Here is a 16,902-nt window from a genome sequence, read left to right as displayed (position 1 = left end):
CTCCGCTGAGGACTGTTTGTGGCAATCCTAAATGTCCTTTAAATTTAAACATCAGTATTGACCTGAAGCTCCTTTTTTTGTGTTTGTTTGTTTGTTTGTTTTTGTTTTTTTGCCCCCAAACTCCATATCCCAGTAGAAATTCCTGGGGATATGCTTCTCACCAGCTTAGGGACTGGAATAAAGGAGAAAACCAGAAATAAGCATGAGGGATATTAACTACCATTAGTCAAGCACATACAATGATCTACATGTTTGCCTATTATAAAACAAGTCATCTAATCTTTGCAATTATTCTGAGGAGTAAATAGAACTAGCCCCTGGGAAAACTGAGGCTTGAACTGATTAAGAGATTTTCTTATGAACACACAGAGAGAAGAAACAGAGTAGGTACAACTTGCTATTACCAAAACATTCCCTGGATTTCCCACCAGTTCTCACAGTGTGCTCTACCTGAAAGAGCACTGCTCACCCCTACCTGTCCAGATCCCACCACTCTTAAAGGGCAACTTCTATCTACCTTCCTGCATATAGCAGTCTTGGTTCCCTCCCAGGTGGAAGCAATTGCTTCTTCCTTGATCTGATGGAAATTTATACCTCTTTTGTGACATTTCACAGTCTTCGCACCCTCCCAACCCCAACACAGAACGTGGCCATTTGTGTGCACCTTATTTCTTCTACTAGAACATAAAATCATTGAGGGTAGTGACAGTGTCCTATCTACCCTGATATTATCCAAAGCATATAAAAAAGCAGTCGAGTACATTTCTTTCTCACAGTAGGTATTCAACACATGTTTGTTGAATGAGGAACATAGAGGCATTGCAAAAGATGAAATCTCAGGTATACTGATTTCTCAGAGCACCTTGTTTGCAGCTCAAATGAACAAGATCTGAAGGTCCGCTGTCATCAAAAGCAAACGCTGGCCCATCTCCAGAGGGCATCTACCCCATCCTGGCTTCTGCTTCAAAGTTTCCCCTAAGTCCCAGTCGCAGCCTCTTGATCTTTCCTTGTTTGCTCATTAAAGTTAATTTGGGACATGAAAAGATCTAGGACTGAATATTTCATTAAGGTCAGGTCTTCTTAATGCAGCAACTGCAGACAAAATGTAAACATAGGACAGAGATTGCCAGTATGAGGCCAGTGCCTGTAGCACCTGTTTAAATCCCAAACCCTCTGTTCGTGGATTCACATCTTCAGTCAGCTTTGGGAATGCTAAAAATACCAAGAGAAGTAGATTATGTCTCTTCATGAGTCTTCAAGGAGCTCCATGGCTCTCCTTCAGGGAAGGGGAAGGGCAATAAGGAAACAGCAATTTGTATGAAAACAGTCTTGTCTCAAGTCCTCAGTGTGGACTACGATAATTGCTAACAATGTCAGCTACCATTTTCTGAGTTCTTATTGTTCATCAAGGATTGTGCCTAGTATTTTTACATGGATTATTTTTTTCTAATCCTCGCAGGAACCCCCTGAAGAGATACTATTATTGACCCCATACTATACTTACAGGGAATAAGTAAAATTCCAACCACGGAATAAGAGAGTTCAACCAGGGCAGAGTACTCCTAGAGTCTGTACTACTAACTGCCTCACTCTATTGTTTCTTAGGTAGTCTTTCTTAGCAGGCAAGAAAGACTCTAACCAATAACTGGTGCATCCAATGCATGAGATACCAGTGCGGTGAGGCCTTGGCTTTTATTAAATTTCATATATAAAAATTCATTTATGAGGAATGAAAGAATAGACATTGTCACTTCAACTACTGGTGCTATAAGAACCCAAGGACAACTTTGCTTTATGTGACATGTCCAGTGGCACGTCAAGTTTCCAAGATTCCATAGGATTATTTGTAAAGTCTAACAAAGCTGGAGCTGAAGGGGTGAGGGAAGTTGGAGAACACAGAAACACAGTAATGTGTCACCAATCTCAAGTCCCCAAACCTTCAATTCCAACAGACATGTTTATTTCAGTGGAAATTTTAAATCTAGTAAACGTAAGTTACTCATTCCTATGGAAGTATTTTCAAAGGAGGAACTGGGGGTAGGACCAAAAAAGGAACATGGAACCATAACAGAAGTCTAAATATATCAATGATCACAGTAAGAGTGAATATCTTAAATCCCCCTGTCAAGGGGCGCCTGGGTGGCTCAGTTGTTAAGCGTCTGCCTTCAGCTCAGGGCGTGATCCCAGAGTCCTGGGATCGAGCCCCACATCAGGCTCCTCCGCTGGGAGCCTGCTTCTTCCTCTCCCACTTCCCCTGCCTATGTTCCCTCTTTCACTGGCTGTCTCTCTCTGTCAAATAAATAAATAAAATCTTTAAAAAAAATCCCCCTGTCAAAGTAACACAGAGTTTTCAAACAAGTTAAAATACAAAGTTAAGCTAAGAACATGACATGCTTGAACAATGGGCACAGGAGGGTTGAAAATACAGGCATATAAGTATACTAGAAAAATAATAAAAGAAAGTAGATGTTAAAATGCTAATATCAGACAAAAGAAAACTAAAGATGAGAATCATTAATAATTAAAAGGGACAAATGTGTTTTCTTCTATTATATTCAATTCATCGAGAAGATATGACGATTACAAATTTAATGTATTAATACTGGGCAGCTATATGCATAAAATAAAAACTGAAAGAAATAAAAAGAGAGTGAACAAATTCAAAGTCATAGTCAAAAACCATAATACAGGGGCGTCTGAGTGGCTCAGTCGATTAAGGGTCTGCATTTGGCTCAGGTCATGATCCCGGAGTCCCGGGATGGAGCCCCACATTGGGCTCCCTGCTCAGTGGGGAGTCTACTTCTCCCTCTCCCTGTGCCCCTCCCCCAATCCTTCTCTCTCTCTCTTTCTCTCTCATAAATAAATAGATAGATAAATAAATAAAATGTTTTTTAAAAATAACCTTTAATAAAAACCCATAAATACAGCCATCTCAGAAGTCATCATACCATGTCAAAATGAATAAGAACATAGAATATTCAAATACTTCTCATGGGACCTTTATGAAGAAAAACAACATACTTTTAAAAAGCAGAAATAGGGGCGCCTGGGTGGCACAGCAGTTAAGCGTCTGCCTTCGGCTCAGGGCGTGATCCCGGCGTTGTGGGATCGGGCCCCACATCGGGCTCCTCTGCTATGAGCCTGCTTCTTCCTCTCCCACTCCCCCTGCTTGTGTTCCCTCTCTCGCTGGCTGTCTCTCTCTCTCTGTCAGATGAATAAATAAAATCTTTAAAAAAAAAAATAAATAAAAAGCAGAAATAACATCAACATAAGAAGGATAATTAAGAAAGGAAGCAATTTGTTTGCAAATTAAAAATGTTTTCCTAGATAACTTCTGGATTAAGTAGATAATAAAAATAGAAATGTAAAACGTAAAAAGTGTAAAATGTAAAATTTGAAAAGTGAATGGTAATGACAGCACTCCACATTTCAAAACCTGCGGGATGCAGCTAGAGTGGACTTAGATAAAAAACGAAGTGTCCTTGCCATTCCCCTGAGCCTTCAGACTTCCAAACAGACTTGCGCTTTCAATACAATGGCTACTGTCCACACGTGGCTAGTTACATTTAAATAATTAAAATGAAAAATTCAGTTCTCCGGTTGCACTGGCCACATTTCAAGTGCTGCATAGTCACAGGGGGCTAGAAGTTGTCATACTGGACAGGGCAGATTATAGAAAATTCCCATCTTTGCAGAAAGTTCTCTTTGGCAATGCTTCTCTAGAGTTTGCCAGGGAAATTCCAGAATGTCAACTTCACTGAGTGTCCAGGTTTCAATCGGCCAACCTAGCAGACTATTTACACCAGAATCTCAGGAAAGTAAAGTCATATTGATAACTCTGGCTCTACTAGTGATCCAATTTCACTTTACGTGGTCAAACATCTTTAGAATTTATTCACATCTGTGCTCCCCACACTCTTGACAATACTGATTGGTGAGGCCTTGTAATTCTTTCAGTGTATTGGTTTCCTCTCCCACTTCAGACTAGGTCTTGTACATCCTTGTCTGGGCTATATCCAGATCTAGTCTTGTTATGGACATGGAGATATTAAGAGTGATGGGAGTGGGTCCTACAGAAACTGGTATCCCCTTGGACAGGACTCTCCCTGGTGCAGATATTGAAAGGTGTTCAAGCAGACGAAGACTTCCCTTAGGTGGGAGGAGGGGTTTCCTCCGTCAGAAAGGCGGGTCCAAAGGAATTGAGGAGGTCAAAGTTTTCAGCCTCACCTGTTTCCCGGTCCTGTCCCAGTCCTACTCCTCCTATAAGTGCCCTTGATTTAGCATTAGAGACTGGTGGGCCAAGCGCTCTATTGACCCTGCCACTCTAGAACCCATATGCTACCCTGGTTTCTTAGCCATATCTGCCCTGTAATGATAAGAAATGAAGGATCCCTTGAAAATTGGTATAAAGGCTTTTGAAAGAATCTGACACTAGAACCTTCCCTGAGTTACTGGCAGTTTTCTAGGACATATCTAGGGATGATTCTGATTAAACTTGAACCTCTCCCATGAACAACTCCTGTCACTGAAATCTTCTAAAATGCAGTCTATACACCACTCAGCATGGCATTCTCTAATTCTAAATAATTCTGTAATTAATGTATATTTGTATATTTTCTGTGTGTGTCTGTGTATAGTACACATTTAATTATATTGTAAGCTTTGTGAGGACAAGATTATCTCACAGCATTTAGTAAATTCATGTTCACTAACTTCCTGAGGACATTCTTGCTCACTCTGGCATTTCATACTAGACAAGTGGCAGCGGTTGTGCCTGAGGTTCCTTGAGAATGGGGGCGGGAGGGTGGGTCTGAGGGGCGTCTCAGTGTGGAGCAGCCAGGACATGAAGGACCTCCAGGGGCTCCTATGGTCAAGCGGAGTTCCCTCATGAAACAGCTGTCCGGGCACTCACGGTCCACAGACTTTGGGGCTGTCTGCCAGTTTTGCTAATCATTCACCACCCTCGGTTCCCTTCTCAGCTACTTGTGGGCCGTGTCTGCTTTGGGACGGGTGATTCCTATCTTCAAAGCCTGGGATCAGGGTGTTCGTGTTTTAATGACCAACATGCAGTGCTGGTGCCTGGCCAAGGTGGGGGCCTGAGCATCCCAGATGGGACCTTAAGTGGAGCTACTTGTCCTCATACGTGCCACTTCCAACCTGGCATTGCTGTTGGGTCAGTGCTGCTCATCTCCATCCTCCTCTGACCACTGCTTCACAGCTGTCAGGAGTGGCCAAACATGGGAGATAAATGTGGTGGTCAGGAGATGAATGGCATCTGCTTGTCCCTCAACATCTACTATGTCCATTAAACCCACAGCACTGAGGAGCTGATCAATTACTAGTGACCCCAAATAGTCTTTTCTGACACCTGCAGTCCATTCTAGGTGGAACTGGGCTACTCAGAAACACACACTGGCTCTTTGCTGATGGTAAATACTTAGTGGAACAATGGGTTTTGCTGTACTGAGAGCCAGTTCCCCTCAGAGCAGCTCAACAATTTCCCAGGTCAAGGCAAGAACCACAGAGAGTACCAGAGATTTCTCCTCCCTAGTCCACTCTATCACAGTGTCATACTCTTGGCTTCCCTCAGTACCCCCTCTCCCTGAGCATTCACCTCTTTGAAGTTCGGTGGGTGTTTTGACCACTAGCTAAAAAGGAAAAAATGTGGGGTGACAAAATCATTCCTTTCTATGCAAAACCCCCAAGTGTTTCCCTTCCTCCTCCTCCTCCTCTATCCCCCACCCCCAACTTAGAGAACACAGATACCATAGTTCTTTCTTTTCTTTAATAGAGAAGCCAGAAGCCAATTAGGGGAAAACTGGGACTGGAATTCTGGAATCAATTTCCAGTCATTTTTCCCCAAAAGCTGGGATTTTACAGCAAAATGTTAACAGTGGTTATCATCAGATTTGGAACTGCAGGTGCTTATTTTTGTCTATTTTGCTTATGGATTTTTCCAAATTTCTTTCTATAAAGTTTATGTGTTAGTTTTGCATTTGCTTGGGTATTCCAGCTACAATAGCAAACAGATGTGAAAATTTCCATTGCTCAAGAAAAACAGTTCATTCCTTGTTTATTTATAGTCCAAAATGAGTGTTCCTGAACAATGTATAGGTTTCCTAGGAGGAGTAATCCAGGAAAACTGTTCCTTCCATCCTAGGGCTCCTCCATCCTCAACAACATACAGTAAGCTGTGATATTCTGTATAAAGCCAGAGAAAGGAAAATAACATGGAAGAGTATGTGAGGGAGGATTTTATGGGCGAGACCAGGAAGTAATCTGTATCATTTCCATTTATATCCCATTGGCTAGAATTCAGTTGCAAGGCTACATCTAACTGCAAGGCAGAGTAGGAAATGTAGTTTATCAATGCACAAAGGAAGAAAAGGAAATGAATATAGTGAATTGCTGGCCAATGTATGCCACGCTTGTGTAAGAAAGGAAAATTGAAATTAAAATGGAATAAGGAAGTCAAGTCCCTCTGTAAGCAATCTTCAGCTCTCTCTTGTACAGCACTTTTACATTCAAATCCTCACTCTTCCACTATCAAGAAATGGTCTTCATCCCCAAGGGCATGGGTGGATTGATTTTTTTTCTTTCTGATATTAAGTGGGTGCAGGAAAGGGAGATAGGTGGTGAGGGCTCAGAATCAGTGCTGTGACCTGGGTGTCAACACTCCTCCTCCCCACTGAAGGTGCTATTAGCATACAGGTGCTGCCTCTCTGCCCCACAGCATTGCTCTACTCTGAAGACAAATCATTATGCATAAGACTGTGATGTCAGCATCCTTCATGTTGAATGATGAATTTCCTCCTCCTCCACATACCTGTCACTCTCAGAGTTACTCCTATTCCATATACCTCTTGCAATTAACCCAGAACCACTGTGTGCCAGAGGCCTGCCTCACATTCCCTGTACCTTGCTCTCTACCATCCCCTCTAAATGAAGACTCTTGCCCTGGATGCATTGCCTTAGATGCAACTGGCTATCATCTACTGCTTAGGACTTTTTCTCCCTATATGTATGAGACAGAGAGCAAATGATAATTTGAAAATAAAGTTGATGAGCTAATTCACATTAAATATAAGTAGCTCACTGAATCTACTTGTCCAAACATATCTCCATTTTAACAACAAATCACACCTTAACATCCGAAAATTGGCCTCAAAAAGTGGCTTTTCAAGTTTATCTACTATCTACTAGAAAGAGATTTGGGGGCAGGTGAGGGACTTTCTCAGTGGTCCCCCCAAATCTGTTACAGAAAAATACAGAGGCTAGGTAGATGCTCCATGTGCATATATGTAATCACATCCGAAAAAATTTTATAAACTTCCATGTCTGGAAAGAATATAATTGCTTTCAATATATGGCCAAAGACGTGAGTATGGGTTCTTAAAAGATGCACAAAGCCCAGGCCTTTTCTGGGTAATCTCCAGTTCATGTACCTCTCTATTGCTCCTCTAAGCACTAGACAGGAGAGGAAGAAAGCAGGCCATGGAAGAGAGAAAGACAATGTGACCAGAAGCAAAAAGTCCAAACACAGAGCTCATGAGAGCATATACTCACAGGTGCATACTAGGAAATATTCATCTTTCTTTTTTTGGCAGAAGTCAGTTTGTTCCCAGTGTACTAGAATGGAATGGAACAATGAGACACGTATCACCAAAAGTATAGGCTCCTGTCCAGAACTTTGCATTCTCTCTGGGAGTAGTGGGCAGAGGTAGATGATAAAAGTAGGTAGAAGTTAGCTCTGAATATGCAGTCCAAAACTTGAAGGGCCCACAACAGAGAGGAGAGAAGAGAGGTCCTGAATTTTGGTCCTCACTCTGTAGTAAGACAGACCTGTAATATCATGGGAAAGTTCATAGGTCATTTATATCCAGGGCTATATCTTTTCTATTATGGACTGTATCAGGCCACAGTGGTCTTTAAGGCCATGATAGTCTATGACTCACTCCTCTATCCTTCATGGCCCCCCAGGAATAAAGGAATATGGGCCAGGCTGTGGAAAATATCCTACGGAGGTTTGCTGAAGATAGTGATTGGTTCCATCTTAACAGTTTATGTGGTCTTCTGTCTTGATGATATGATGGTACTCATGGACAAGAAGAATGCACTGAGATTTATGTACCCCAAAGAGTGGCAGCACCTCACCATGTTCATCCTCCTCACCCTCAACGGCTGTGTAGATGTCATGAGCAAGAACTTGCTGCCTCGGAGGTGTGTGCTTCTAGAAAAATGCACCCTGGTCCTGACCTTCTATGTGCTTCTGCTGTTGTTGATGTCACATGTCCAGAACTCAACAGGGATAGAGCTTCAGACACACTGTCTGCTCATCTTGGTGGTGTTTCTATTGATGCTGGTGTTGACTATAGAGCTGTGGACTCCTGACACATTTCACCTCTTGCTGATTGAGACTTTTCTGTTTCTGATGATGGGCTCCTGGCTGATACAGGTGGGCTTTATTCTGTATAAGCCAGTCACTGGCTACCCATGGCAGGATGATGACATCAGTGACATCATGTTTATCACCACCTTCTTCTGTTGGCATGTGATGATCAATGCTTCGTGTCTGCTGGGAATCTATGGCATCTCTTCCCTTTGGTATCGTCATTACTGTCCCAGCTTGAAGCTGATGGCATCCAAAGAAGCTCCACATCACAAGGGATCCCTCTACAAATTGCTGCAGGGAGTGGAGCAGTCCGAGAAAGAAGACCAGGCTCTTCTCCTTTCAAAAAGCTCTTCCTGAGACAAGGCCTAGAATGCCTGGCACATTGTCCACCCACCTTCCTCCTCGCAGGTTCTCTCAGACATGTGCACTGTACGTTTTTGGTCCCCAGTGAAGGTAATGGCCACAAAGGAGCACAGTTGGTCTCCATCTGCTGGTGTATCTCCTGCCCTTGAATGTCTAATTGCTGAGGAGATGAGGAGAGAGGAGTCTGAGAAAGGGATGCTGATGGGATTGGTGGGATGGTGGGGAGAGCACCAGGGAAGTAGGTGAGTGTGCAAGAAAAGCCACGGGGGACGGAAGATGCAACAGAAGGGAGGATTTCAATGGGAGGAGAGCAGAGTCCAGCAGTCATTTCGTCACCACCTACTTCTCCAGGTTTTACTAAAGGAATAAAGACTTCTCAGAAAACAAAACTACAATGTTGGGTATTTCTGTTTTCCAACTAAAGTGACAATACCATGTGGAAACAGATGTGGTATAATGCACTTATCCCACCCTCTTGAAATGATAAGAATCTCATGTATACTTTTTAACTTGGATAGAGTCCTATCACTTCAAATTTTGTACATACAGTGAGAATTGGTACTTTCATATCACAATTTTTCAAGTTTCCATAAGCCAAATTTTCATTAAATGCCATCACATGTCTTATACCTGACTTCTCATCTAGCCAAAGCAAGGTGCTTATGAGCTACTTTTTTTTACCAGAAGTCCCACCAGCAATCGACTAGATTCAAATTTACTATATGCTACACTTGTGCCTTTGCCAAAAAACATGGTGTATGATTTAGAAAAAGCCAGTGCCCACCATATATTTAGTACACAGAGTTATTTTATATTCAGCGTTAAATCTCCTTGCACTGCTACCACCAACAATTCCTTCTCCAGAAAAATTTCTTCTGCTCCTTTGACCTAGAACTCAGGAACTCGTCTAATTCTCCTCTGGCTCTGATACATTCAGCTACGTCTTGTTTCTCATGGGCAAGTTTTGCCTCACCGAAAGGTAAGCTCCTTAAGAGTAGAGAATTTTTCATATCCTAGTTACCTAATTTGCTTTGCATCTTCCGGGATATAACATTGTCCTCTGCATGACTGATGCTCAATAAAGTTTCTTTGGCTTCCAGAGCCTCCATTTCCTGTCTCTGCTAAATATAATGTTTGACTGCTCCGTGAACTCCCAGAGAGGCATCTACAGTCTAAAGTACAAATCATCTGAGTGGTGGGTCCACTCTTCCTGGTCTGTGTATAAAAAAACCCCACTGACCTATTTGAAATAGTTTCTCTATATATCATTGCTTAGTATATCTGCATCAGGTACCCCCAGCTGGCTTTTTAGAACTTTCTACAACTAAGACTCTGACGGACTAATTTGTGCAAAGAATCATGGCTGGCCAGAGGCAGGACAGAGACTTAAGCTGCTAGGTCTGAAAGTCAAGTCCCTTCTTCTGTTGCCTGGGCTCCAATGACTTCTCTGCAGAAGAAGGGTTGACTGATCCAGACAAGGAAATGAGGAGAAAGTAGGCAGCGAGGAGACCCAGTGTGCATGAGTAGAACAGTGCAATTATACCCCCTCCTCCTAAAGAGTTGATTTATCTCTACCCCGTGGATCCTTGGGTTATGGAGAGGCTGACGGTTCCCTGAACTTCTGCCTGGGGCTTACATTTTTGGGTACAGGTCAGAGCGGAGTCTGAGACAACATGCTTCTTTGAGTATTTCTAATCCTTCGTGTTTCTCCTGTTACACCTAATTCCTGAGTGCTTTCCCATTGTTTTTTTTTGGGGGGGGGGTGGCTTCCAATTTTTTTTATTGCCATTTTTTAATATACTCATGGTAAATGATGAAGAACTAGAGAAAACACCTCATGGTTCTTAAGTTATTTGTGCCCCAGTTCTAAACTGCTAACGAAATCTCTAATAATAAGTGAATTTCTCCTAACATAATACACCATAAAACATATCTTCCAGGCAACATATCTGGAAGAAACATATTTAAATTAAATGTACTTCCAGTCAAAAAATTCTCCACGTGATTTAATGGAATTCAACAAATCTATTCTAAAACATATCTGGGACAGAAACATAGAGAAGAGCCTAGATCTTTTTTTTTTTCTGAGAAGAAAAAAAATGAGGAATAAATTGCTTTGCCAGCTTTTATAATACCTTATAAGTATTCAATAATTGTAACTGTGGTGTAGGACCAAGCGAGTATCATCATAGAGCCTTAAATCCACATAGTGTAATGAAACAGAGACTCCAGCAACAGAAATATGTAGTGGGAGAATTAAATACATGTTAAAAATGGTGTCTTCAAATAATGCAAGGAATAATTGGCTCTCCACTTGGAAAAACAAAACAAACAAACAAGCTAAAGTTTTACCTCATACGACACACACACACACGAATTATAGATAGACTGAAAAGTTACACATGAGCAACAAGACTATAAAAATATTTTGAAGGGATTGAAGGATATTTTAAAATAAAAGACAAGAAAATTTTTCTTGAGAAAAATAAACTCTGAAAAGATTACCCATTTTATTTAGATTTCCTATAACTAAAAGACATAAAAGAAAGAGATAAAGGGGACACCGTGAAGAATATTTTCAACACATTGAACAGAAAAAAATAATCCAATACCCAGAATATATGGAGGTGTTCAAACATGAACAAAAAAAGAGCAACCTAATATTAAAAAAAAAATGGGCAGGGGCGCCTGGGTGGCACAGCGGTTAAGCGTCTGCCTTCGGCTCACGGCATGATCCCGGCGATCTGGGATCGAGCCCCACATCAGGCTCTTCTGCTATGAGCCTGCTTCCTCCTCTCCCATTCCCCCTGCTTGTGTTCCCTTTCTCGCTGGCTGTCTCTATCTGTGTTAAATAAATAAATAAAATCTTTAAAAAAAAATGGGCAGAAGATAGAAATGACTGTCTCAGAACAAATGGCTAACCAACATTTTAAAAAAATTGTTAATACTAACAATTTTAAGAAACTAACCAATTTTAAGAAAAAGCAGATTTTTAAAAAGGACGTTCTTTTTTTCACTGTCAAGTTGTCAAAAATTGTCAAAAGTATTAAAGAAATAATACTATCCATTGCTGGAGAAGATGCAGGGAAAGAGATGTAGGGAATTATCATACATGGTCTACGTTTCCTTGAGATCAGTTTGGCTGAGTGTGCCAGAATTTAAAGTGTACATATCCTTCAAGCAAACAATTCCACTCTTGCTGCCTGCAGTGGACATCTGTCATATAAGCCTAACACCATCTTTGAAAGAGCCTCCCAACATTTTGGACAATTTCCACATTATCAGGCCTGCTTTTTTGGTAGATTTTGATTTTTAATCCTTAGCCTCCCTTGTAGCTAGCTAGGATACACTGTGACCAGTTAGAGACACCCACTTAAGACTTCAACTCACAAATGAGCAATGTAAGGAAATTGGCTATGCATGGGGTTTCTGTTCCGTAGAAGAGTAGTGGCAAAGATAGGAACCTATGTTCATCATTATACTGGTCTGCCCCATAGTTCTGGGGTTAGTGCCACCCCATTTTGTGAACTAACTTAACTTTTTAAATAAATTCTTCCTCTCAAACTAGCCAGAATAGATCCTTATTGTCTATAGCTAGGAACTCTGATACAGTATCTAGAATAAACCTATATAAAGGGCATGTTCCAGAATGGTCACTGAAGCATTTTTTTTTCTATCAAGAACTTTAAATAATAAACTTTCACCAGTAGGGAAATTGTTAAATAATTTATGGAGCACTATATAAGAATTAAAAAGAACAGGGGAGATCTGTATGCCCTCACATCAGGATCTCCAAAATGAAGTGAAAAAAGCTAACTCCAAAAAACACAGAGTGTATGATCCAGATTTTGGAGACAGGTATGTTCTTGTTAACCTCAGAAGGTCTTAATTTTTCTCCTTATACCTGCCAAGAATGGTCAGGACCACAGGGCAATCAGGAGAGATGGTCTCCTGATGGTATGGTGACTCACTTCACTTAACATATCCTACAGAAAACTCTCCATCCATTTGAATACTAATCTAATACTATTGAATTTTAACCTATAACTAATGCGACCATATGTAATTTATCACTCAAACCTGGACACTTGAGAAAGAAAAGGCAAAATTAATATTTGCACTGGGACAACAGGTAAAAACCAAACTGCTACAGACACGTCGGGATTTATGGTTACCCTACTTCTAACCCAAAAAGAGATGTGCTGTATATCTTCAGTTTGCCCCTCCAAATCCACTTTTCACTTCCATCCTGGTCTCTTTCCCAGGAGACTGCCCTGGTCTGTAGCACATCACTGAGCTCATTATCCTCTGGCTTCAAGCAACATTTAGTCAATGACGAGCACCAGAAGGATGATGGATAAGACACTGAGATTAGAGTTTTTATTCTTTTAGCTTCTGTTTCTGGGGTCACCTCAGGCTGGTAGTACCCTGCCCCCACGACACCATCGGTATCAGTTTCCTAGGCTACCATAACAAATTACCACAAACTTAGTGGCTTAAAACAGAAATCTACTCTCTCACAGTTCTGGATGCCGAAAGTCTAAAATCAAGGTGTTAATTCCTTCCAGAAGCTCTCAGGGAGAATCTGTCCCATATTTCTCCCCTAGCTTCTGATGACTGCTGGCAGTCCTCGGCATTCCTTGGCTTGTAGATACATACTCAAATCTCTGCTTCCATTTTCACATTGTCTTCTCTTCTGCATTCTTCTGTGTCTCAGGTCTTCCTCAGACTTTCTCATAAAATTACCTGTCATTGGATTTAGAGCCTACCCTAAAACCAAGATGATTTCATCTCAAGACCCTCAACTTAATTATATCCGCAAAGACCGTTTTGTCAAATAAGGTCATCTTTACAGGTTCTGGGGGTTAGGGCTTGGAAATATCTTTTTGGGGGCCACCATTCAACCCACTACACTGTCCTTGCATATACCAGAACTTCTCCTATTCTATGTCCCTTGGGGCCTAGAGTTAAGAACAGCTCCAACTGTTACTCAGCTATCTCTAGTGGTCTCCTCCTTCTACCCTGCTGACATCTGCATAAGAAGAACCTTTATGAAACTGTCCTTGAACTATACCAATTTGTGTTGCCATCTATTTCCTGTTGGGACCCTGACTGAAACACCAGTGGACCAATTGCACAGGAGGTCAGAATCCTTAAATACAATTCACCCTCAGATATTTGGAATAGTGACAAGAGAAAAACTACAACTGAATTTCACAAATGTGAACATACAATGAAGGAGACTAATTTGTAAACATGTGAGTAATAAATTAAGGGGATCTTCCAAATTCAATCAAGACAACTGAAGGATTAAATTATTAAAAAATCCTAAATGGCTACTATTTTCCAGGTACTATGCAGGGATTAGCAATACACCAAGGAGAAAGATACAAAGATGTATACGTTTATACTGCAACTTATAATAAGGAATGGAAAGGAGGATTGGGTGGTGTGGTAAGCAGAATTCTAAGATGGCGCCCATGACTCCTGCCCCTGGCATACATGCTCTGTACAATCTCCTCCCCTTGAACAGGACCAGTGAATATACAGGGTTTTCACTCCCATGATTGGTTACTAATTGTTTGAGTTTGAATTACTGAAAAGAGAGATTGTCCTGGATCGTCTGACTTTGTCAGGTGAGGTCTTTAGAAGAAGGTAAATCATCAAGGAGATGTACTCCTGTTGGCCTAAAAGAAAGCCAACAGCCATGTTGTGATCTTCCTGTGGGGGATCACATGGCAAGGAACTGTGAGCAACCTCTAGATGCTGGGAGCCGTCTTGGCTGACAGCCGGCAAGAAAACAATAGCTTCAGTCTTAGAACTGCAAGGAGCTGAATTTTGCCAACAACCAGTGAGCTTGCAAGAGGACCCTGAGCCTCTGATCAGAATCATAGCCCCAGCCAACACCTTGATTTCAGCTTGGTGAGATTACAGCAGAGGTCTCAGCAAACCCATACCAGATTCCCAATCCATGGAAACTGTGAGATAATAAATGCATCGCTTACATTCCTAAATTTATGTGAATGTGTTATGCAGCAATAGAAAACTAATATAGCTGGTATTAGTTTTAGGTGAAGATGTATCCAGCACTGGTCAGTGATTAGAAACACTGTATCTCATTAAGATATGTGGCCCATTGCTGAACGATTGTAACCAAAATGAAACAGGGATCCTAATGAGAAGCTTTAGGACCATCAAGTTCTTTTGCTCTCTGTCTATAAATCATAAGGCAGCTTCTGTGAACTTAGTTTCCTGGGCTCCAGAAACAGTGGCTTGGATAGGGCTCGTGAGAATAATTCTAGACTTTGAGATACTGAAGGCAGAGGAGAGAACTGGTTGGGAGAAATCAACTTAACCCTTCAGGTAGTTTGTCACATCAAAGTTGATGGCTGGGTGTTGAATTTACATGAGCTTCCTGGGGCCTCTTGGAGCTTGGCAGACAATGTATACTAACTGATTTAAGACAGATAAACCCTTAAATCTTATTGGCTTAACACAAAAGAAGGTTATTTCTCCCATGCTTATGAGCCTTCTACCTGGTCTTTCAAATACGACTCCTCCCATCTTATGACTTGGTCCTTCTCCAGTGCCTCACAGTCCTCTGTAATCAGCCAGTAGATATGGAAAAAGAAAGGGTGAAGGATAGGAGGAAGTTTCTAGAGGTCCTGTCTTGAAGTGGTGTACATCACTTCCACACACATTTCACTGGCCCAAACTCAGTCACTGAGTGGCTGGGAAGTGTGGTCCCAGAAACACCCTACACTGTGGGAGGGGAGCAAGAGTATTCAGTGGTCAGATAGCTGTATCTCTCACGGGAAATTTTGGAATTTACCATGGGGTGCCCAAATTACAGAATTAAGAATTCTGAACAAGAGAGAGCAAAGGTTAACTCCTAATTTGAGCACACATATCTGGTAGAAGAGAAATGATCTATGGAAAAACAGACTCAGGGTCCTTGAGTTCTGTCCTCAGCCATAGGTATGAGTTAGTCACATAGTTATAAAGGAAGAAATAGGTATAACGGAGGTAAGGTGAGTATATACTTCCACCTTGCCAAAAGTTCCCAGAACAAAAAGAAACTTGCAGCTGTTGAAATGTGATCGTCAAAAAGTACCTGAAATCAATTACATAAACTGTGAAACCTAAGTCGTAATTATGCAATGAGGTCTAAAGCTCATGTTTTAGAAAAACTCAGAGGAAAATTATGGGCTGGTGTGCCAAAAGAAATAAAGTACATACATCCTTTCAAACTAAGAAATTAGAATGCCGTTTTCCATCTTCTGTGAGCCTTGTTTTGGTAAGTCAATGACAAACCCCAGGCTTAGTAACCCTTATTTGAAATAAGATGAAAGTTTGGCCCATCAACAGATGGGCTATCTCTGACCTTGCGCATATTTCCATGGACCCACTTCCTGTGTAGTTCGGCTTGATTTCCCAGCCTCTGGCTTTCTTTCTTTCTTTGGTTTATTTTTGCCTGGCAGCAAGGTGAGTTGCAATCATCCTTTGTTGATGATGACGATGATGACACCCCTCCTGAACAGAAAGGAGATAAATTAAAAGATGCTTTTGGAAGGCACCATACTAAAACCCCACAGCTATTAAGAAGTTTATAGTGTAGTTCTCTAGATGCCATTTTTTAAAAAGATTTTATTTATCTATTTGAGAGAGAGAGAACAAGCAGTGGGGAGGGGCAGAGGGAGAGAGAGAAGCAGGCTTCCCGCTGACCAGGAAGCCTGATGCAGGGCTCCATCCCAGAACCCGGAGACCATGACCTGAGCTGAAGGCAGATGCCTAACCAACTGAGCCACCCAGGCACCCTGCTACATGCCATTTTTGACCAAACTTCTATCTCCTCCATGATCTGTTATTTTCACTTAAACTTTAAAATTCACTCAACATGTCATTCCATACTGTCTAAATCTGCACAATCCAATATGGTAGCTGCTAACCACATGCAGGTATAGTGTGCTTGTAATACGGCTTGTCCGAACTGAGATGTGCTGTAAGTATAAAATATACACTGGAGTTTGATGACTTAGTATGAAATGAGGAATCCGACATACTTCATTTATAATTTTTATATCAATTACATGTTGAAATAACATTTTGGATATATTGGGTAAAAATAATATCTCATTAAAATTAAT

At 41.3% G+C, this 16,902-nt stretch overlaps 2 protein-coding genes across 2 annotated transcripts in view; one reads left to right on the top strand and one right to left on the bottom strand.

Moving 5' to 3' along the window:
- The window catches only part of RGSL1 (regulator of G protein signaling like 1), a gene marked incomplete at its 5' end in the record, with an annotated part of 125,164 nt that extends 108,916 nt beyond the window's left edge, over positions 1–16,248 (bottom strand). Inside the window, one exon of the mRNA XM_087866065.1 lies at positions 16,140–16,248. Within this exon, the coding sequence (XP_087722191.1) occupies positions 16,140–16,248 (109 nt within the window). The remainder of the gene's footprint in view (positions 1–16,139) is intronic.
- On the top strand, positions 7,853–8,749 carry LOC123801317 (transmembrane epididymal protein 1-like). The gene has a single exon (XM_045811282.2). It carries the CDS (start codon positions 7,853–7,855, stop codon positions 8,747–8,749), a length of 897 nt encoding a protein of 298 aa, XP_045667238.2.
- Positions 16,249–16,902: the final 654 nt, after the last annotated feature.

This window comes from Ursus americanus, chromosome 2 (assembly GCF_024610735.1).
Source record: "Ursus americanus isolate L20-20 chromosome 2, mUrsAme1.1.p, whole genome shotgun sequence".
In the NCBI taxonomy this organism is placed as follows: domain Eukaryota; kingdom Metazoa; phylum Chordata; class Mammalia; order Carnivora; family Ursidae; genus Ursus; species Ursus americanus.
This window is presented reverse-complemented; position numbering and strand designations above follow the sequence as displayed.